We start from the raw sequence: 23807 nt of genomic DNA, 5'->3' as shown, positions 1-23807 counted from the left end.
AACTCAAAGTATTCATTAATGGGCACCCGATGAACATTTGGATCGATAGTGGATCGCCGATATCCATTCTAACACTAGAAGATTTGAGAAGAACAGTGGGAAGAGCGGGAATCAACTTGAAGCAGGATAACACTGACGATGACGAATTTCGAGATTACAGTAACAATCGGATCAAGATGTTGGGCAGAATGGAACTCGAGTTAGCATCAAACGGCTGGAAGACGACAGCAGAAGTCCGAGTCATTGGGGGGACCAGACCATCTATCGTGGGACGTGACTTGATGGGTAAACTTGGACTACAGTTGATGCAAGCAGATCCAAGGGGGGAGGTCATGAACATCCAGGGGGCGGAGGACATTTCCTGCAAGGAAGGACACGATGAACCAGAGGAGGAGCAGATGGATCAGTGGCAGTCATACTTCAGTAAGCTATTCCCAAAACTTTTTACTAGAGTTGGAAAAATTAGGAACTACAAAGTTCAAGCGGAATTTTTCAAAAATCTTGTACCAGTGCAGCAGAAGGGACGGAGAGTGCCGGTAACGCTCCAAGAAAAAGTGGACAAAGAAATTGATAAGCTATTAACTCAGGGACATATAGAAAAATTGAAAGAGTGTTCGGATCGATATTTTGTTTCTCCGATCGTCATCACCGTGAAAAAAGACGGGTCCGTAAAATTAGCGTTGGAATCACGAGAACTTAATAAACAAGTGCATAAAAACAAATATCAGATGCCAAATATAGAAGAACTTGTAGATACAATAGGACAACTTATATCCGAGAAAAAACAAGGGGAGGTGTACTTTACTACGATGGACCTAACGTACGCGTATGGGCAACTACCGCTTAGTGAAGAGACAAGCGTACACTGTAATTTTTCGTTGGTGGGCGGACGGTCGACAGGAACGTACCGTTTCCGAACAGGGTTTTACGGGCTAACATCAATGCCGGCAGAGTTCCAGCGAGTAATGGACTCAATCTTGAACGAATTCCCACAAGCGAACGCGTTCATTGATGACATTTTGGTTACAACCAAGGGAACGGAAGTAGAACATATCTCCTTGGTTGAAAAAATCCTCCGGAAACTAAACCACGAAAATATATCCTTGAAGTTACCTAAATGCGAGTTTGCTAAACGCGAATGCGAGTGGCTTGGCCATCGTATAACCGAAACGGGGGTCACGCCTCTTAAACGAAAAACATCGCCGATAGACGCACTAAAAGCTCCTAAAACAGTAACGCAACTGAAGTCATTTATGGGCTCAATCCATAGCTTGCATAAGTATTTACCGGCAAAAGCGGAGATGTCAGCTCCACTAAGGCCACTTCTCAGCAAGAAAAACGAGTATAACTGGACCGCGGAATGTGAAAATGCTTTCCAAAATATTAAAGTGGGGGTAGCGAACATCGTTGAATTAAAACACTTTGATATTCATAAGGACATTAGAGTTGTTTGCGATGCAAGTCACAACGGCCTTGGAGCGGTGTTAGAACAATTGGGTACAGAAGGGTGGCGCCCTATATCTTTTGCATCACGATTCCTAAACGCAGCCGAGAAAAAATATTCCACCAACGAGCTGGAAATGCTGGCGGTGGTATGGGGGGCCGAGTATTTCAGAAATTACATCCTAGGAAGATCATTTACAGTCATTACCGATCATAAGGCTTTAATTTCATTACTTAACGGAAATAACAAGAAAAACAAAACACTTTTTTCAAGACTAACACGTTGGCTGGACAGACTGATTCCTTTTGACTTTGTAATAGAACACAAACCGGGCGCCAAGATAGGATTGGCAGATTATTTGTCAAGGCATCCTAGCGAACCCCCTAAACCGATAAGTCAATACGATAATTTGTTCACCGTGGCAAAAATCGCCTCGATCAGAAAATCCCTTGGTTTTTCAAAGGAATTAAAACCCCTTGGTAAACGAAATTACCAAAATACTGAAGAAACTGGTTCTAAACAGTCTAAACGATTTTTATCCAATCACAAGCGAGAACGACTAACATGCATACAACCAGCGACGGTTGAGGGCGAAAAGTCATGCGTGAAGACAGCGACCAATAGGAAACGATCAATTTGCATATTGCGTAAATCAAAGAAATCCAAGGGACATTCAGTGTGCTCTATATATTGTTCCCTTGGAAGACGGTTAAATTCGCCTAAATCAAAACACTCAAACAAAATGGATAGCGACTCTAATTGTTCTTTCCCAGTATTTGAAATTGAAAATGTTGAAAATGTTACAATCGATTCTCAAACTAACAATCCGAATATACTACAACCTCAGATCAACTCTCCACTTAGACTAGACGAAAACTTATTGAGTAGCGATGAAATAACTGTCATTAACCCTGAAATTATTGCAATTACTAAAAACACACGGGTTTCAAAAGTTAATACAGTACTTTCAATACCTTCGAAATTTCCAGGCGAGCTTTTTCCTACGGTTAATCCGAATCAGCAAATTATGTCCATCATTCCCCGTGATTGCAAGGTTATTAAAAAGTCTCAATCGTTACCAGAACTTTTTAATTTAGAATTTGTTGCCTCGAACATACCAGCGGATGTAAACTTGTTACGAGTGAAAGAAGCATTGGAGAAGAAGACCAACTTGAAAGAAGAACTCCTGAAGATTGGGAAATACTGGGCTCAATATGCTAACGATCTGTCGTTACGGGACGACTGTGTGTGGTTGGACGGACGATTGGTCATTCCTTTACCCTTACAAGTCCCAGTCGAATCACGGATACACTATTACCATCATGGTAAAAGAAACATGTTCGAAGCAGCGCGGGACGTCTGGTACCCTTATATGTACCGAAGTTTGGCAGCGAAGGCCACGTACTGTCAGCAATGCACGGAAGCGGGTAAGAACCTGAAACCGTTATTACCCAAGGGAGACATGGGGAAGGTCCCAGAACCAAGGGAACCCAATGAATGTCTACAATTGGATTTTTGGGGGCCGATAAATTATTTGAATGAAACTAAGAAATACGTTTTGGTTGCGACGGACCGATTCTCAAGGTGGCCGTCAGCAATGGTTACTACTACTAATACGTCAGATAAGGTCTTAAAGTTCCTTGTTAAGTACATATCGCATCATGGAGTGCCTCGGAAGATCCACGTTGATCAGGGATCATGTTTTACCTCTAATAAGTTTAAAAGCTTCTGTAACGAAGAAGGCATCGAGCTAATGTACTCCCCAGTAAATGACCATCGAGGCACGGGGTCCGTTGAACGGACGATAGGAAGTTTGAAAAACTTTGTCTTAACATATGCGACAGAAAAAGAACATAAATCTCTAGAATCTATGGTCGATAAAGCACTAGGCGCTCTACGATTCTCCAAAAATGCAACTACTAAATTAACGCCTTTTGAAGCTCACCACGGCAGGGAGGCCAATACTGTTTTACGGAATCTAACGAAAAAACCAAGTTTGAAGAATTTGAATTGGAACAACGTCCTAAAACAAAAATGTTTGTGTTTAGACGAGAATGATCCTGAGTTGAGCAAAGTTGCATTCCCTCAGCATTCAAATTGGGATGAGAGGTCGGATCTAACATACGCTCCAACCTTGCGAAGGGCCCCTATCACGCTGGATAGTGACCAACAAATGGACGCATGTCCAAGGGGGGAATCGGAAGTTGCCCCACACATCCAAGGGAGTGGAGACACTGGACTTAACACCCAGGAGAGTGGGAAAGGACGAAATCTATATCAGCGTACTACCAGCAAGACCCTAAATCGGTATAAATTACTAAAGTCAAATGTAATCTCTGAATCCGAACATACTTTCAAACTTAAAAACGGATCCGTTCTTAGGAAAAGTGCAGTGGCATCAAAACCGAAACATGACCTTCCCAAGAAACGGAAGCCTGCCACGCTCAAGGATATGCTAGCGAGCGCAAAAAGAGGGGCAGTAGTGAGCCCGAAATCAAAACGAGCTAAGACAGTCCAATTAGACACCTTCGAGTCCGACAGTTCGGATACGGAAGACAATCTGCCAATAAACATTCCGGTACGACTACCGGTAGAATCGCTAGCGAGGCGCGAGGCAATTGCAGCGGGACAAGGCCCAAGCGGCAGTACGACAGTAGTGAGAGGAGGAACGGGAGCTAAAGCTAAAACCAGAGTGACAAGAGCTAAGCGAGGAAAAGGGGGCCAAAGTAAACAATTGAAGGAAAGCCAGGAACGTCCAGCGTTAGCGGCGCGGGAGTGTCTTGTAAATAGCAGTCAGGAGGAAGAAGGGGAATCAGGAAGCCAAAGTGAAAGCTCGGGAACCAGGAGGAGTACTAGAAGGAGAAAGCCAGTAGACAAAATGGGAGGAGTGATGATCGAAACCATCCAGGGGGCGGAACAACCAGGAACACAACCAGGGGGAGAACGGAAATGAACTTATTTCACATTATTCGAAAACTCGTTGACCCAGGGAGAGGGATGGCCATTAAGCCTAAAACTCAAATTGTTAAAACTGATAGTTGTTTGTTATATGATAGTTGAGGCGGCAGGTTGAAGATGTGGCGAGTATACTTAAATTTAAATTACTATGTATTTAAATTTTACATCCATACGGAAATGTCAGGGGCTACAATATGTTCAGTTGTCAATCATCATCTTAGTGTCAATCATTCGAGTTGCTATTATTAGTTCCCAGACTTTATCAAGTGTGAGACTGGTACCTGCCTGTCAATCAACTAAAGCTGTCTAGCTGTTAACTGTTGACCTCTAAGTTCACTCTCTTATTTATGCGAACTAGAATTCAGTCAAGTCAATTAACTATTTAACAGCCATCTTTTTACAAACCCTTGTTAAGGAGTAAGTGGAAAAATAAAAATAGAGCAATGATGAATCGGACATCAGCATCTGGAACATAATTTTTATCCCGCAGAATTTTCCAAAATCGTTTAATGTGACAAAATTTTGGCATCGTATGCCTATCTTGCAGACTTCATGTAAGATAACAACTGTCCCATTTTGAAATGAAAAGACAAAATGGTTCATTTCAATTACAAAAGTTGGACGGAAACCGATACAACATGATGCTCGGATGACCAAAGAACCGAAACTGAAATCTTGTCTTAAAAAAATGTTCAATTATGCAGCTTTCCAAGTTTCTGGAAGACAAAATTGATTAATGTAGTTTTAGGTGCTTTTAAACGATTACTTTGAGACTATTCTGTTAGATAACTAACAAAAAAACTCACAATCTCTGTTGGGAAAACAAAGACCTGCCTTCTGTGCAGACGTTTTTGTCATTTATTCAATAATCTTTGTCTCTGATTACAATGACCTTGTTTCCGGTAAAATTACGGCTTTAACAAAAATTTAATGTGAATTAAGACTAGAAAATCATATAATTTTTCCGCTTAATTTCTGCCTGGTTGTTGTTAATTATTTATAAGTTTATTTGATTGTTTCTCTTTTTTAATGGATTGTTTGCAGTGTGAATCAAGGTTTGCAAAAAACGTTAAAAACATTTCCAAAAAACGAGGTAAAAATAAAACAATTTCAACTGCTGGAAGAGTCGGTGAAAAATCAAGGCGTACTAGTTAGACATCTTCATAACTTAAATTTATATTTTTCCTAATGTTTTACAGGTTTATTGTTTTTTGCTGTGACAAATTAAATGCAAATTTTGCATTCTTCACAATTTGCAATTAAAAACTAAACCTTTCTGCATTTCATTCATTTCTTAGCTAAGAGTAAATTTATGTTTTCATTGGATGGCTTTCTTACGAGGTTTGGAAGTCGAAAACCAATGTTGCAAAAAATGTGTACGTGATACCAGTTATACGGAGAAATCTGTTTCCCTTTATCCCTAATTTTATGAGAATTTTTCCATCTTTTCTTGCAACATTGGCTATTGGCTTTCCAAATCTTGTAAAGGAGACATCCACCGCCAAATAAACATGATTCATATTTAAAAAAATGAACGCATCGCAGAAAAAGCATCTAAAAATCGTTTGTTTTTGGCCGGTTATTAGGTTTTGATAAAATATGCATACGTATAGTAATCAGGAAACTTGCAAGATCTAGAAAAAGAGACTTTGGCTATCAAATAGTGATTTAACAATCAACTCAGCGTCAGGTGAAATTTTTGCTATCATAAGAAGCTGAATAGAGTTTCACAAGAAACCTTTTGATTCAGAAAAGTAATTTCCAACAAAAATTTTCCTGACATTCATTTTAATCTTTTTTCCCAAGTCAACTTAGAAAAAGTCAAAAGATATTGAAAATTAACTACCCCTTTACATCCAGAAAACTTTTATAGAAAGAAAACTGATCGTATATCAGGTTTAAGCCCTGATTGCTCCGTCTGATATTGTTTCAATATGACTAAACTGATTTTTAAATCAAATCGAAGCGCATTAGTTTGCCACCTACGCGTGTTATAAGAAGGCAAGAAATCGACCCTTGATTGATCCAATTGGCTAAAAAAATCCCAACTAAAAATCTGGTTAAATTTGGCTTCATGACAAAAATATCTTTCACACAGTTTAATAAATTTCCGTAAAAATGCTGTCGAAAAGTCAAAAATTGGCAAAAAAAACGTTGCAACACAACAAGAATGCTCGTATATCAGGGCAACGCAACGTTTGTAATATTCTGACTGCACTCTAATATATATATATATATATTTAAAGTTTGAGTTTAGGAAAACAATTTTTATCAAATGGTGCACAAACTTACATTTACAGACATACAGAAACACACATACACACCCAAAAACACTCTTTCTCATCACACACCCACACAGTTGAAAGAACACAAACAAACACACACACACACACAACCACACACACACGCATGCACACACACCTTCGTATCGGAGTCCGTCTGTGCGTTCGCTGATGCCACAACCAGTCCTCTTGTCTCTCTGCCACTCCCCCATGTAGATCTCAGTGCAGTCGTGGGGCACATCCTCGTACATCATATCCAGGGTCCCATTAGTCGTCACCTGTTCAAGTCCAAACTATCAAACCATATTCAGAGAGATCAAGCAAAAAATTGATTAAAATGAGCACACTAAATAAGTGTTCACCATGCTCAAGGTATCCGGCGCAACTGTAGTGCCTCCGCCACTGCTCATGGTCGTCGAGTCACTTCGCAATGAGTTTGTGCTTCCGTCTCGTTTCCGTCGCACTCGGATCCGAAGACCCTCGAGAAGCGTACTTCGGGAGAGACTGATCTTCTTAAACGTCGAACTCATCGCTGATATGTTGTCGTCAGTCGGCACGTAATTCTCGTTCAGCACGAAACCCCCTCGCACTCCGAAGTTCTCCGGGATGCCGGTGGAGGATCCAGACGAAGGTAGTTTGTTGCCGCCCTCTGTTTCGGCGGCGCTCATTTGGTCCTCTGTCAGGGAAGCTAGGGAGGCGCGACGGTGTTGCGGGGCTCCGACTATAGAAGCCATTCCGTACGGTACACTCGTCCGAACTCCTAACCCATTGCGCATTCCCGCCACCCACTGTCCAGTGTACTTGCCTAAGAAAGCATAAACAAAATAATTAAATTCTTTTTTCCTGAAAAGTATTCTGCGCCAATTAACAAAATCAAATTCTCCCTCAAAAACTAATAAAATTTTAAGGCTGGATTTTCTATGTTTTCAGATCTATGCATGCTCATTTTTACGCCACCAAAAATATCCAAGCACCGCAAAATTTTGGTTGGTGTGAAAAAACACCCGAATACAATTTTTCTTCCTTTTTTGCTGGTCTGGATCATTTAATAGCTTTTTTATGAATTGCCTGCGACGCCATCACGCATCGTATACTTTTTTAAACTAAAGAAAAAGTTGTTTATTTTTACTTTAAAAAAGTCATAAATGTGTGCGAATGTTTTAGCATGATTTATATATAAATAATCAAGCCGAGTCGGAAAAGATCCATTTTTGAGATAAATTCAAGGCTTCCAGCCTCGCGACCCAAATGCACCATTCTAGATCCGAAAACTTGTAACCAATTCCTATTCGCAATAACTTTGGTCTAATATATTTCTCTTGTCGACAAAATTCATTACAGATTGCAGGTTTTATCCGTTTTTGCTGGAGAAATTATATCAAGACTTGTAATTAATCCAAAAATTGTGGGCGTTGGAAAACCCGGGAATACGAATTGAACAATTTTGAAACTTTGCTTGATCTACCATTCAGAAAATAAACATCCCCGCATGTAAGTTTAGGCGTAAATAATCGATTATAATGGATTATTATGATGATTTTTTGACAATAAGAATTGATTATAATTACCAAAATTAGGTATTTAAAGGATTTACAATTGATTATAATCCTGATATTTTCCAAGAGATTACAATATCTTATAATCAATTATAATTGATTATAGTTCTTACAAAAAACCCTCAGAATCAATTATAATCGATTATATATTCTTATTTTGCCAAAATTTTCTCAATTCAAAACTATATTCGAATTATATCTTATGGGTTATTATTTTTGTGTCAAAAAGAAAATCTCTAAAAAGGGATCTCTTGAACACTTTGGTTCATCTGAACACAAAATTTTACTACGAAACAAAAGTTTCATAGAGATCATTTCATATTATTGGAAACATTCCCGCACTAGATGAAAAATAAATCTTCCGAATCAATCATGAAACTTAATCAATTTGCTAATGTTTTGGTGGTTAAAAAGCTTAAAATATGCATCACAAAAAAAATTTAATGGGAAGAAATGAAAAAAAAAAAACTTGAAATGATTGGACAACTTTGAAAACATTTTTCTCATTCTTAATAGGGAACCAACGTCTACAAAAAGCATAAAATATAAGCAATTTGGATGCAAATTCGAAGACAAAATGGACAACAAACTGAATTATAATCAATTATAATCGATTACAATGGATTTTTGTGCAAAACTAATGAATTAAAAATTTGAATAAAATTAATGGATTATAATCAATTTTAATGTATCAAAAAGTGGACGAATAAAAAATCATTTATAATCAATTATATTTGATTATAGTTCTTACAAAAACCCCTCAAAATCATGTATGATCGATTATTATCTCTTATTTTGCCAAAATTTTCTCAATTCAAAACTATATTCGAATTATATCTTATGGGTTATTATTTTTGTGTCAATAAGAAAATCTCTAAAAAGGGATCTCTTGAACACTTTGGTTCATCTGAACACAAAATTTTACTACGAAACAAAAGTTTCATAGAAATCATTTCATATTATTGGAAACATTCCCGCACTAGATGAAAAATAAATCTTCCGAATCAATCATGAAAGTTAATCAATTTGCTAATGTTTTGGTGGTTAAAAAGCTTAAAATATGCATCACAAAAAAACTTTAATGGGAAGAAATGAAAAAAAAAACTTGAAATGATTGGACAACTTTGCAAACCTTTTTCTCATTCTTAATAGGGAACCAACGTCTACAAAAAGCATAAAATATAAGCAATTTGGATGCAAATTCGAAGACAAAATGGACAAACAAACTGAATTATAATCAATTATAATCGATTACAATGGATTTTTGTGCAAAACTAATGAATTAGAAATTTGAATAAAATTAATGGATTATAATCAATTTTAATGTATCAAAAAGTGGACGAATAAAAAATCATTTATAATCAATTATATTTGATTATATTTAATTACAGTTTGATTTTTTAAAAAAAAGAGATTTTAATCGATTATTAATTGAATAAAATCGATTGTTTCTCAATTTTAGTAAGACTGGTACTAAAATCGTAATATAATTGATTATTAATGCTTGAAACTGGATGCTGGTTTGTAATAGAGCATACCATAGTGTTAAGACAATCAATTTAAGATCAACAGATTGTGTATTCGATTCCCTGCCATGGTTGGTATAGTGTATGAGGACAAGCTTTCACTTAACCTCTGGCTTTTTGAGATCAATGTCTGCTGTAAAAGTGGTTCCACGTGAAATGTCTACACAAAAAACGGCCTGGAGTCACAAGAAAGAGCCTCGCTCAAAAAGTAACTCAACTTTTCGTATGGGGAAATAATAGAAACGGATTATACTTTGGCAGGATGGACCTTGTAGAAAACAAAATCAATGTTATGTTATAGAATTGAGCACAGTTTTACTTTTAGGTCGTAGCGTGCGCGGATGTTTTTTGAGGTGGTGGAGGGTGTTTTTTAAAAAAAAACGAGTAAGTGAAATTTTTTCGAGTCGACCATATTGCGTTTCCAAGTACTATTTTGAGATAACCATTTTTGGTGACGACAGACTAAAAGATTTCTAAGGGGAGCGCGCGCCGAAAAAGTGCGTTTTTTTGGTCAAAATTTTTCAAAAAATGCTTTTTTGGCGTTTTCAAAAATTTGTCTGTGGTGCAAAAAAAGTTGATCAAAACAGGGTCTGTTTAATGCTTTGGAAGAGCTCGGAAAATCATTTTGGTCGACCTAAAAAAAAATGTCGACAAGATTTTCAAAACTTTTTTGAAAATCCGCCCCCCCTCAAAAAAATCCTAAATCCGCCACTGCTATGAATACACTATTTAAAAAAAATGTTCATGATTTTTTCACAGTTGTAGATTCTAGCAATCAGTAATTGAAGCAATCTTTAATTTGTCAATTTAACTTTCGTTCGACTGATAAAAAAAGACGGAAATAAAAGGTCACTCTTGTTTGATTAACTGTGATGCGTTCAGTGAACCAAAGCATCAGTTGTTCAACATATCAGTAAAACAAGTTACGCTATGTATGCTTCAATTGCCTATTCAAAAACTATTCATTATAGGTTTTGATCAAAACTTTTATTTGTTAAACAAATCTGATTCTTCAATTCCTGCGTTTCTGCAACTCAATGACACAAGAATTATTCAACTTTAGTATAAAGATCTAGTTCCCCACTTTCGGTTTTTTGATACATCGTTTTACTGATTTAGCACCAATTAACTGATAGTCTCGCAGCTATTTTAAAAAATAACATTTTACAAGTTAAAGGAAAATCAGTAAATGTTTTTCTTTGTAAAAGATCACTGATGCAGTAGTGTTAAGGTAACTACACTAAAAAGAGCAATTTGAGAGAAAAGCAAAGTTAAGATGGTTGTTTGATAGTTGAAAAACAAATTAGAAAAAAAACAAGATTTGAACGCGGGTGATTTTTTAACGGATGATTATGCAATAACCTTGCAATTCATTGACTATAAACGTTAATTCCACTATTAAGACTTTAACGTTTCTATATATATATATATATATTTTTTTTTTAAGATCATTTATCCACGAGGGATAGGACCAACATACGAGCTGTACAGCTCATCACGGCGAACCGCTGTTGTGCCCCCGCTATATATCACCTAAAATTGAAACAAACTCCTCATTTTTTTATAAAAAGAAACATTCTTGGTCATAAAAAAGTGAAAAAAAAACTATAACATGGAGGTATACTTTTTCCATTAAAACATGACCTGAAACAGGTCGTTGACATTTTCCTGAAAAATAGATAAAAATTAGCACTCAATCAGTATTTCGGCCAAACTTTAAAAATAAGAAATGTGACTGATTTTCTTAGCACAAATGTCAGATTTTCATTCCCAATTGAATTTCTGCTATCAAAGATTCTTATCAAAATTCCCGAGAGTTTACTAAACACCTCTATTTCTGTCAGTCAGAGTAGTTTTTGAAAGCGCGTTTTTTAAATGATCTGAACTTATAGAGCCGAACCTGTTTGCGGATAAATTTAATTCCCTTTGAAATGTAACTTATTTAATTTTTTTGAAAAACTTTTGTTGTTCTTCAAAAATAATGAAACCAAAAAATTTGAAGACTTGGGTAATGCGGAACACGAGACAAAATTTTCTTTAAACATAAGATCACACTGAACCACATGCAACAATTGTTTCGCAAAGATACTTCAGGGACCAATTAAAAAAAGTTATAAATATCTATTCCCCAGAAAAAAGTGACTTAATCTTGAGGTAATAAACCAAAATTTATGGTCTGGTGCAATTTTACTGTTTGCGATCTGAACTCAACAGCGACGTGGCGGGATATACCAGTTGCATTGAATTTGCAGCAAAGCTGAAGTTAAAATGGTACGTTAATCAACTTGAACGGCACGAGTGAACAAGTTCTATGGTAATTTGATCACAATGTCCAGAAATTCGATCTCAAAATGTCAAATGTCTACCATAAATTAAGCAAAAGTTCACTATCTATAAGCAGAAAAATGCTATTTTAAACAATGTCTTCGATACATTTCGAAATGAGGAACATGTAATTGGGGTGGTTTAGGGTTTTGTCTGACATTTAAGATAACTGATCACATTTTCAAAGCACTTTTCAATAGCTTCAAAAGTATTAATTTTTGTTGCCTCTCAATCATTTTTCAAAGGAGTATAATCGGAATGTAAGCAACTTATTTCACTGCCCGGTCATACAAAATGGCACAAAAAGAACCTGCGAATATCCTAGTTGAGCTCTTTCAACTTTCAAGTTTTTTTATTTACCAAGATGAAGAAATGTTGTTTGAAACGCATTACATCATACACTTAGCTTGAGTTTGATTCTTATTGTTCCAATTTTCGAAACAAGCGACGGGATAATTGTGCTTGGAGTGCTTCGAGAGTCTGAAAGATATAAGTGCTTTGAGCAAAAAATCAAACAATACCTGAGTCTGCGTAGGTTTCTATGCCATATCCGTCCTGTAGGTTCTGGGCCCAGGTGCCCTCATACTTAGCACAGCTGCAATTGCTCTCCCTTAGTCCGTATCTAGAACAGATAGCAGTACGAAAAGATGTAACCTTACAAGATATAAAAATCGGCCAATTGAGTGTGACACATTTATCACTTAATCACGTATTTCTAGGACTCATGTTCAAGATGTCACTTCTTTTGTCCGAGGATGGACCGTGTGCTCTTATCTCTAATAATGTTACAACACAAGTCTTGCATTAAACTTGCAAGACGAATGGATATTTTGCAGAAAACTTTGCTAAAAAATTAGCGAGGTTCATGTAAGTATTTTGAATGCGAAGACCACTTTGGAAGTAAAAATTCAGGATAGGGGTTTATTCAACAAATCCAAGAACCGTTTATCTTAAATAACAAGAATTGTTTCTGAAAAATATTCTAGAAACCAAAGTTTCTGTTTGAGTTTTCAAGGGAGTGTTTGTCTATGCCGTACTTTGTTTTTTACATTGATAGTTATTTTTGAAGGAAGTTTTAAAAACGAAAATTCCTGTTCAAAAATGTCAACTCCAGTACAGATATTTTCCATAAAATCAGATCTAATCACCATAAAGTTTTAGATTCATAATCAACCTTGGAGGTGTCTGTTTGTGTCTTACCTGCCCTTGAGTCCCTTGTTCCACTCCCCCCTGTAGACCCAACTGCCCTTCCTCTCCACCCCCAGTCCATGTCTCAGTCCATTCTGCCACTGGCCACTGTACTTGCTGCCAGTTGGCCATCTGAATCACATATTACAAACTTAATCTACCCGAGAAAAAATAATTTCATTTTTTCAATTTTTTTTGCAAATTTGTCGAAACTATTTATTGATGTTCTATATTCAATTAAGCTCAAGTTCCGTAAATGTTTGTTTCAGATATTAAGAACTTCACTGACAAACTTGATATTGAAACTGATTTGAATTGATTTTTCTACAGTTAATAATCTGTATATAATTCCAGTTAGATATTTACAATGGATTAAATAAATTTTAACAGAAAAAAAATCGATTTTTTCCCTAAAAAAAACGATTTAAATTAATTTACAAAATTCTTGCTATGCAGTGAAATCCATCAAAATCCCAACGAAAGATTTGATGTAACTAATCCTTTCGTTTCGAAACTTGACCAAATTTTTCTACTAAAGAAAAATCTCATCGGAGCTAGAGTAAGCAGAAATTTTACAGACTAGTTATACTCAGAGTTTCTTATCAGGCCAAACATCCATACAAAATTCAAATGAAGAGCATACCTGAAAATTTTGTTTTTTATTTACTGTTCTTTGCTTTCGGAGAAAACCTGAATATAATCTGTATGAAAATTGGTATAAAATGAGTATACAAAACACTGGACAAAATTAACTTATATCAATTTAAATTAATTAAAATCGAATTTATTGTTACTCAAAATTGGTATGAAAATGAAATAAAAAAGACGACACAAATGGATTCAAAATGATTTAGAATTGAATGTAATTGATTTTTAAGCTAATTTTCGTATCAAACTAAATCGATTTTCCACCGATGCAAACCGATTTTTTAGGTCTTTGCTACCTTAATTGAATAAAATTGATTTCAACTCATTTTTGTCTGTGAGGAAATAACTTGGGTTTTTAATTTGCTTTTTGTCTATTTACTCTAAATCATCCAAATTGATGATTTTCTGCATTGTTTGTGAATAAAAAATTTAAAAAAGTTTAAAAACAGCGATGTCCTCAATGAAAGCAAACAAATGACTTTAAATTGTTTCACATCAAATTTTGTTTGACGAAACAGACCTTGAAGTTTCATTTTTTTCAAACTTAACACCATAAACCGAGAACTGGTTAAGTAGAGATTTCTCTTTCTGCTGGGATATTTATAACTTAAAATCAATCATGGAAACTCAAATAGTTGTAGTTTGTGCACAGAGGGAACTTTTTCTTTCTGTCAGCACAGATTTTGACAAAAATGACGACAAGCATAAATCAAAACGTCGCAAGTGAAACAAGAAAAGTTCAGACAGACATCTATCAGCATTTAAAAAAAATGAGCAACAATTTCGGTCAAATTCGGGTTGTTTTCTCTGAATGTAAATTTCTCTGACATTTTTTGTGTCAAATTGCAATGATTTTTTGAAGATTGAAGCACCTTGTCTAACTTTTCAGTTCAAAACAAAAAAAAACTGATATTTTTCAGTAAATTAAGACAAAATTGTCAATTATTGTGTTACAAACAAGCCAAAATTGATTTTAAAAATGGTACTTTCTTCACAAGTCGATATAACAAGATCGAATGTACACCAGAAACATGAAAATTCTAGAAATGAGATATTGATTTGAATTTGATCCAATTGTTTGGATCTTGGAATAGAAAAAAAATCAACCGTTTTTTTTTCATTGTTTTTGATTCAAAACGGTAGAATACAAACTTAACGTATAGTTTGGAAACATTAAAGTCCTCAATGAAAGCAAAAAAGTAACTGAAAAACTTGCTCTGGAAGTTTACGGCCCCTGGAAAACTAAATATTTGACGTTTGCTCACAGCAAAAAAACTTTCTCTCTGATAGCGCGGATTTTGACAAAATTGACGAGAAAGAACTCTCAAGACGTCACGAGTAGTCCATCAGGAAGTTCAGACGGACACCTATCAATTTTAAAAACAAAAAAGAGCAAAAATTTCAATCATGGCAGTGTCGTTTTCTCTGCATCTAAAATTCTCTGTTTTTTGTTTCATATTAAAGCTTTGTTGAATATTGAAGCATTTTGGAAAACAATTATTTTTATCTAATTTTGCGATCAAAATAAAAAGAAACAAGAGTAGCTGTTTGTGTGCAAGTAGCATAGGAAACTCCGGCCGAAGTCATAAGAATAAGCTATCAGTGAACTCAATTTTTTTTGCCTGATGCAATGAAAAGATACAAGAAGGAAAGGCACAAATCATTTTGGTTGTCTTAGAAAAATGAAAAACAAAACAAAATTATTCATTCTTCACGAAATTTCATAGTTGTTCATTCACTAGACAGCGCCAAGTATTTTTTTTGTAAAAATTTCACAGTAAAAAATTTTTGCGGCTTGAAAAGATTTTTTTCCCTATTATGATGCCAATTGGCTCGCTTTACTCTCTCAAACTAGACTATACAAAATTCCAGCCAATTTTTCACAACGTTGAGAAATTATTTGTTTTCTAAGCCGTCGAATCTTGAATTAAAAGCTTAGCTTTACTTTGATATGTCACTCGACCCAAAAAAATTAAGCCTAATTTGAACGAAAACAAAATTTTTCCCAGTTTTCAGTGGTCGGGACAATTAACTAAGATTTTAGAAACACAATAAAGAAATTTTTAAAAAGACGCGGAGTCGTCCTAATTGTTATTTCTTAGAGGCTTGTCGTTGAAAAACTAGATTGACTCTGGTAGAAAACTTGAATTTTCAAAAGTGAAAGCAGATATACCTAAACATCTTAGTTGACAAAGAGTTTTTTTTAAAAAATTTTGCAGGAAATTTCTCGATCTTTCGATTTTCCTTAAAAAAAATTCTGTGGGGTTTCTTAAAAACCACACAGAACTTAAAAAGTTCAAAAAACTGCCGAAAACTTTTCAATACGTTCTTATACCGCAACGAATAAAGATCAATTTTGTAATGTTCAAAATGATGCTTGTAAAAATTATTAGATTGTGATTATTAAAATGCACTTGGGACATAAAATGAAGAAAAAAAAAACGATAAATGAAAAACAACAATTTTGTAAAATTTTCTACAAAAAGTTCTTTTCTCTCAATTTTCTTGTAAGAACAGTTTTTTAAGCGAAAAAATCCCTATCTTGTATTATTCTTAGAGCCTAGTTTTGAAGGGAGTAGTAAGAGTTCGAAAAAAAAACTAAATTAGTGACCTTTGTTGAACACGTGTAAAAAAAAACACCTCCACAATGAGTGTTTCGATTAATAACCAAAAAAACTACTTTATATTGAAGACTTATAACAAAAAATTAACAAAAGATGAAAGGTATGAGAAAGAAATTTATGCATAGTAAATTATTCAAAAAATAGCGCATAGATATTTCTCAAGAGCATCTATATTTGAATAGATTTTTGGGCATAGTCTTAGCTGAGAGGGCAAAACGAAGATTAAAATGAAATCAGCGCGAATCCTTTTTCTTATTGATTTACTACCAGACTTTTACTAAAAGATTTTTGTGTTGTTTCGATTTCAGGTAATGGTAGGTCGGTTGTGGGATGTATAAGTACCTATAAAAATGTGAGCATATCAATTAGTGTTCTTGTAGTTTAAAAAAGTGACTTATTTCAGTAGTGTATTTAGGCAGACATCTTACCAAAAGTGCCATGCAATGTTACATTTTGTCCAGACATTTTTGGCACTCGGAAAACAAATTTGGTCTGTCTTAAACAATTCTCAACCCTTCCTTTAAGCAAAATATTTCTGAAATTGTTTTACTTTCAGTCACTGATTTTCGACTGTAGGGGAAGTTCTCATGCTGAATTTTGCATTCTCAATTTTCTAATAACAATCAAACCATTGGTTGCTTTGAATGGGTTTGCACAGTTGCTGGGTGAATAGGCTGCAGAATTTAATGTTTATATTAGTTTCATTGCTTTTGCAGAATCTAAATGTCAGTCTTTTTTGCAAAGTTAGCTTCATACTGAGCTTCAGATTGCAATATGGTTGAAATGAATTGATGGACTTGAAAACAGTCTGTTCTAATTTGAGTCCTGCTTGAGAACTGTACAACCATGAAAAATATATATTTTCGAATTTTAAGCTTATTTAAGTTCTCCGCTCAGCGCAAAGCTCGAAAATTTTTTAAAAGACCGAAGGAAAATTTCATTGAAAAAAAAAGTTTCTTTCATTATGGTTTTTTATCTGCCTTTTTTGATTTTTCTTTTTTGACGAAATTGTTTTAGAGTATCGAAAATTTTTGACATCCTGCTGATGCATTAAGACATTAAATGCGCACTAAAAACTCAGTTTCACTGTAATTTCATGCCTTAGCCAGTGTTTTAATCCGGACCAGAAATTATTTCAAATGTATCTTACGACAAGCTGATCCTCCCCCCAAAAATAAAACTTTTAAGCTTGCTTTTGAGTTGTTTTTAAATGTTAGAAGAGTTGTTTTATATTCGTGATTTATGACTAATTATTATGATCAATTAAGTGAACAAGATTTTTGATCCTAGTTAGCTTGTTTCTTACGCGCTGCGCGAACTAAATTCCAAAAAAAAACAGGGATAGCCGATTACTGTGCAAGTAGCACAAAACTTTCCGACATTGTTGTCTTAACAAATAAAAAATATATTTTTTTTTCAAATCAACCTAATTTATTTCTGCAATGTGTGGAAAAAGATCTGAACAAAAATGAAAACATAAGCAAATTTGACAATCATAGTAAAACAGACAAACTGGAAAACAGTTTTTTTTTGCAGAAATTTGATCATAAAAACAGAAAACTCATTGAAAAAATGAAAAAAAAAATAAAAAAATCAAATTAATTGAAAATTTTGATATGAAAATAATGTTGAAAAACTCCAAAAACTAGCTCGACTAAAAAAACTTAAATAGGCAATAGTAATCTAGAATTGCTAGAATTCCTAAATTTTCCTGCTCGCTTGCTTTGTTTGCTCGAATTTAGACCAAAAATCACGGTTTGTTCTCGACAAATTCAATTTTTTAGGTCGTTCGAATCACAATGAAGAAACCTCAGAGTAATGTAATACTCGACCCATCCCAAAAACGAAGAGTTGGGAATAAAACTATAAACTCGTAACTTCTCTCAAGTTTTCATTTATTAATACACCCCACACACCTTAAGTTATAAAAAAGGAAAAGTAAATGAACTTTTCTGAAAAAGAAGCATAAACTTTTGTCCCAGACTTTGTTGTTTTTGACAAAAATTGTTCCAAAACATTAAAAAGAACTAGATATTTATCTCTCAAAAATTGCATCGATTGTTCAAAATAGTTTCTTTGATTTCATCATGTTGTTTTTAGATATCAAATGAAAGTAGATATCATATGATATCAAGTTTGATATTTTAGACATCAACTGAAACGAAAATTTCAAAAACAATTAATTGAAGTTTAGCGCGCGTTTTATTCAGCGTTATAAAGTCAAAAAGTCTGAAAATCTTGTCGCACGCAAGAAAAAATATTTAAATGTAAAAAGCGTTTAAAAATTGAAAATGAAAACTTTAAAATTTGTAAAAAAAAAACTCAAAGGCAACGACGAAGTGGGTTAAAATGATTGAATCAAAAATAAAAAGGAATGGAGTTGTTTTATTACATCGATGATTTTGCGTTTTCGCGACGTTCTCAACTCAACTCTGAAATTTCCTCAAAAATTTTCATTTTCGGAGAAAAAATTAGTTTGAGACTGCTGCTGCGTCATTTTAAGAATTTGGTTTGTTGAAAACTTTTTTTACCGTTGGCCTAACGGTTTTTTATGAAAAAAATTTTAAAGGGTAAATTTTTTGACAGTTACAGTTTTTTTGAACCAAGTTTACCTAATTTTTCTTATAATGTAGTTTTTTGTTGAGCTTCGGAAATGATGGTCGTTCCCGAGTGTAATGAATTTGCTATTCCAATCCTCAACTGCGATTTTTGACCACTTTAGTTATCTGACATGGTAGTAATACGTTGATAGCAGTTTCGGGCGTCGATGTCAAGTCTGGGTTTTTCACGTGCTCTACTTGCCTCCGATATTATATAACTGTGATTGTCTTCAAAGTAACTACATATTTGATGAGCTATCTTTCTAGAGATCTTAAAAAGTAGTGAAAACTGCTTTAACTGGCAAGAAAGCGTAATTTACAAGCGTTTTGACATTCGCATGTTACTTTACGTTTTTAAATTGGGTTGTGTTCACAGTTAATAATTTGATTGAAAAGCAATTCTGATCGCTCTTTTAAAACCAATGGTCAATTTTTTGGGAAAATATACAACGAAAGAGATGAAAAACACAATATACACGGCTCATTCTTCGGGCATTAGACAATAAGGACTAAACTTGCTTCAAATGATGAGTTCATAGTTTTTAATTGGAAAAAAAACTGGAACATTACTAAAATGCTAACAAAGAACCCATCATAAGCACTACAAAAAAATCCAGTCCTGGAATCTATTAACTTCGCATCATCAGCCCCGGAGTGCAAATGGAGAAATATGAATGTCCTCTCTAGTCTTAAACACGTTCTGAATCATCTCCGTTAACTATGCGCTCGATCGGAAAATTGACTATTAAACAGTAGCCTTGTCTGGGAAAAAGCTCACTTGGCTATTACAATTAGATCAAACTCATCCTCATGTAATTGATTGACTGTCAAAATTTGCAGATAAAGTTTTCTTATGCATCATGAACTAACATTTCATTGTTTTTGTTTGTCATAATGATTTTCCTTGTCTGTAAGAACTGGAGAGCAATCATATTGACGCTTGTATCACTGATGTTTAAATTTGGCTTAAGCGTCAATCAAATAAAAATTGAGCGCGTAAATATCGAGTCCTGTTATATTTTTTCCTCAATTATACAATTCCGAGAAGTATGTGGGTTTTTTTTCGAGCAGTTGCATAGCCTTAGCAAGGTAATCCCTCAAAGAAAAATAAATTTTAAATCAACGGGGCAATTAATCGGACGACTTCTGGACAATTTTAGGTTAATTTTTTTCTGAGGCAAACCTCTTGGAACTTTTGGCATTATGGACAGTGTTTTCCGGGACATAAAGTTCTGGGACATAAGTTTTCAGACACGGAGTAAGTCCGTGGGGTTGCCCAAAAAGTCGCTCAAAACTGTCCATATTTGCAATTTACGTCAGTTTGACCAAATGATTCTGCATTCACACTGCGCATTGGCCTGTTTAGCAGTTTTTTGACTTTTTGTCATCCTTTTTACGATGAGTAACAAAAAAAAACTGTTTTTCTTCTTCACTTGTCAAAACTTCACCTGTAAAACATAATCATTACGAGGTCATAATGCAGATAGGGTGTTAAAATGACTTCCAGATTCTCAAACAAATACCGCACAACTTGGCGAAAAAAAATAAAGAAACAGTTCTGAGTTATAAGTAAACCAAAGAACAATTTTTAGATTTTTCTTACGTTTAAACAAAGTGGAATTACCTTACTACAAACTATTTGCGAAGAAAATTCTGATGCATGAATAAGTCTTGAAAACTCCAGATGGCGACAAAAAACTTCTCAAATAATTGATTTAAAAAATATATTTTCCAGATGGAACAGAAATTCGATAACAAGAAACGCATAAAAACCTTGATTTGGCAAAAAAAGCTCATTTCTGCCACAATTTAATCTTTTTTGCTGCAGAATATAGCATAGCATTCTCTGCAGAAAACATTCCTTATTTATCAAAAATCGATTTGTTTGAGAATAGTGCCCTGCGAATTTTGACATTCATGATAAAATCAGAAAGACCCATTTGGCTCAAATTTAGACCGTAATTACAATTTTTGACCTTTTTTGCGAAAATTTTTCGACTAAAATGATTCTCTTCAGATTTTGTGTGGCACCGATTTTCAATTCTTGTCATTATTTAAGGATTCTGAATTTTTCTGTCGTCAACTGACCTTTACTGGACTTTGAAATTCTGAACTTAAAAAAAAAGATCTCGACTGCCGGAAGTTTGTTTTCAGATTTGTTTTTAAAACTGACCAGGGTTCTTTTAGATGTATCAAATACAATCAATATTTCCCGGAAACACTTTCCTTTATTCAACTGCGTCAATTAACCGGTTAAGATTTAAGAAATTTAGAGAAATATTAAATCCGCTCGCTGTTTTTTTGGTCTGTTATTCAAATTTTCAAGGGTTGTTTTTTATAAAAGTTGCTTTGGCCATTTTTTGGCGGCAAGGGGAGCTGTTTTTCGAATACATAGAGTGCATTTTCTGAGGTCAGTTAAAACGAGCACTGCTTTGACATCTTAGCGACACACTGCACATATTTGAGCGCTGCAAAAATGCAAAAATTTCAAGCATGTAGATTTTTTATGGATACGGTGGCAATTTGTATTTTTTTGTAACGCTCAGAATCAGAGTTTTCGTTGTTTTTTTGTGTGGAATTCCTCCTAAAAACATCAACTTATGGCATCTTGGAACCTTCAACGTCTTTCGGCTGAAAAAAAAATAAAAAATTGACAAAACAATCGAAAATTTCCACTGAAATTTTTTCAACATAAAAGTGCACTGTATTTTATCCAAATTGTTCTTTAAATTCTCGATCTCTAAATGAATAACAATTAGTCTACCACTCAACAAAAAAAGCCTCCCAATTATCGACCTAGGACTAAGCTCCAAAACAATCAAAAACTATTAAATAAACTCAGTCATCTTTCGGCAAGTCACATTTCGGCAAAATTGTGAACATATGTTAAGAACATAGGTTTAGATAATTGTGCTCACCTGTATACGCCACTGACTTCGAACCCCTTGTCAAATGAACCCGCATATTCGCCCTGTCCTTTGGGCCCCGTGCAAATTCCGAACCCATGTGCTTTTCCGTCCTCCCAGCACCCGATGTAATGACCTCCATCTTCGAACTCATAAAAGCCCCCCGTAGGCGGGGAGTTGTAGTTAGGTCTCTTGCTGTAGAGCTGTGAGGCACTAGGGGGTGGGGGTTGTATAGATGGGGGGTTGGGGATGCCGCCGCCGGCAGTGCTCTGCGGAACACCGACTGAGTTCGGGAAATATTGACTCATTCATAGAATAAAATTACCCCCCTTGATACTGTCGTAAATTTCGAGTCGTGAATCTAACCGAAGTCGATAAAGCCCGTCTCGTGTTCGTTAATAATTTAATTATAATTTAAACTGAGATGAAATAAGCTGAAAAGGGGTAAAATCGTTAAGATGTTTCTTTTAATAAAAAATGAAACTCATATGAAGACCAAACATAAAAGTTAGCGAAGGGTAATAAACTAAAAATAAACCAACTCAGACTTGAGTTGAACAATTAAAACGAATTGATCATCGATTTAAAATATAAAGGTAGTTTTGAAGCAAAATCATATTTGAAAAAGTTGCAAACTCGATCGATAAGGGATTGGCGTCTCGCTTCAAACTCGGGTTGTTAATAATTAGTCCCGTAAGTCTCAGATCAGCACCGAAACACGTTTGTAAGCACTCAAGATTGTGAACACTTTCAACACGGGTAAGGGGAATTTCTGCAAAAACTCCCTAAAATACATAATACAACATAATGGTCCAACCGCAGTGCTGAACACTTTAAACGTGTTTGACGATCATAAGCAATATTTGGAAAATTATGGCGCTACCATTAGCAAAGCATGCGTTATGTTTCTAGGCAGTGTGGCGGTTTTCGAATTGATAATGGATTTTGTTGAGATTTGTAGATTCTATTTTAAGCACAGGGTTTTAAACAGATCTATATACCTTTGACGTGGGGGTTTGAGCTGTACAGTTTCATGGGCGCGTGAAACCTTCTAAAGCCAAGTAACTGCAACGGTCTGTTTAAAAGAATCAGCCAGATTAAAGGTTTGAGCTAACTAGGAAAACTGTTCACATGTTGGAATTTTGGTGGCTCTTGGATTATTCACGGGAATTTAAGTTCCTTCGACTAGCGCGCGTTCGTGGTTCAAAATCGGTGTTTCTTCGGATAGTTAGAAGTTAGTTATGTTAACTTCACAATACCGGGAAGACATTTGTCTGAAAAGCGAAAGAAGGGTTAAAATAAGAAGCCCGAGGTATTTTCAGCTCTAGTAGCTTTGATTAAGGAGAAAACAGTTTTGAGTTTTCCTGAAGTTTTCGAGAATAAAAAGCCTGGCGTATAAATTTGAAGCTGGGCGTTAAATCCGAAGATCTGAACCAACATTTTTCTCTGTTGGTTCCAAAGTTTCGTAGGTAATTTTGTGGAAATAAAGAACGTTTTCACCCAACATGTCAAGAAAGAGAGTTATAGTTTCAAGTAATATATCGTTGAGTGTCAATGTTTAAACAGAACTTCAGTGAAATGCCAATTGAGCTCTTTTGAGTTGTGTTTGGACAAATTTGGATCTGGGAGAAAAGAAAACAAGATTCAGATTTGTCGCAGAATTCAACTATGTTATGGTTGTTGTAAGTAATTGGAGTTTCCAGGTAGAAAATGTTGTCTAAGGGGGCCCTTCAACAAACAGACCAACTTG

General features: G+C 35.0%; 1 protein-coding gene across 1 annotated transcript in view; it reads right to left on the bottom strand.

Moving 5' to 3' along the window:
* Window positions 1-23807, bottom strand: part of LOC134838900 (junctophilin-1-like) — a gene marked incomplete in the record, with an annotated part of 55298 nt that overhangs the window by 14258 nt on the left and 17233 nt on the right. Inside the window, 5 exon segments of the mRNA XM_063854204.1 lie at window positions 6824-6962; window positions 7047-7489; window positions 12613-12713; window positions 13292-13411; window positions 22070-23785. Of these exon segments, the coding sequence (XP_063710274.1) occupies window positions 6824-6962; window positions 7047-7489; window positions 12613-12713; window positions 13292-13411; window positions 22070-22365 (1099 nt within the window).

The sequence above is a fragment of the Symsagittifera roscoffensis genome, chromosome 2 (assembly GCF_963678635.1).
Source record: "Symsagittifera roscoffensis chromosome 2, txSymRosc1.1, whole genome shotgun sequence".
In the NCBI taxonomy this organism is placed as follows: Eukaryota; Metazoa; Xenacoelomorpha; order Acoela; family Convolutidae; genus Symsagittifera; species Symsagittifera roscoffensis.
Note: the sequence above shows the minus strand (reverse complement) of the source record. Positions and strands in the feature narration are given on the sequence as shown.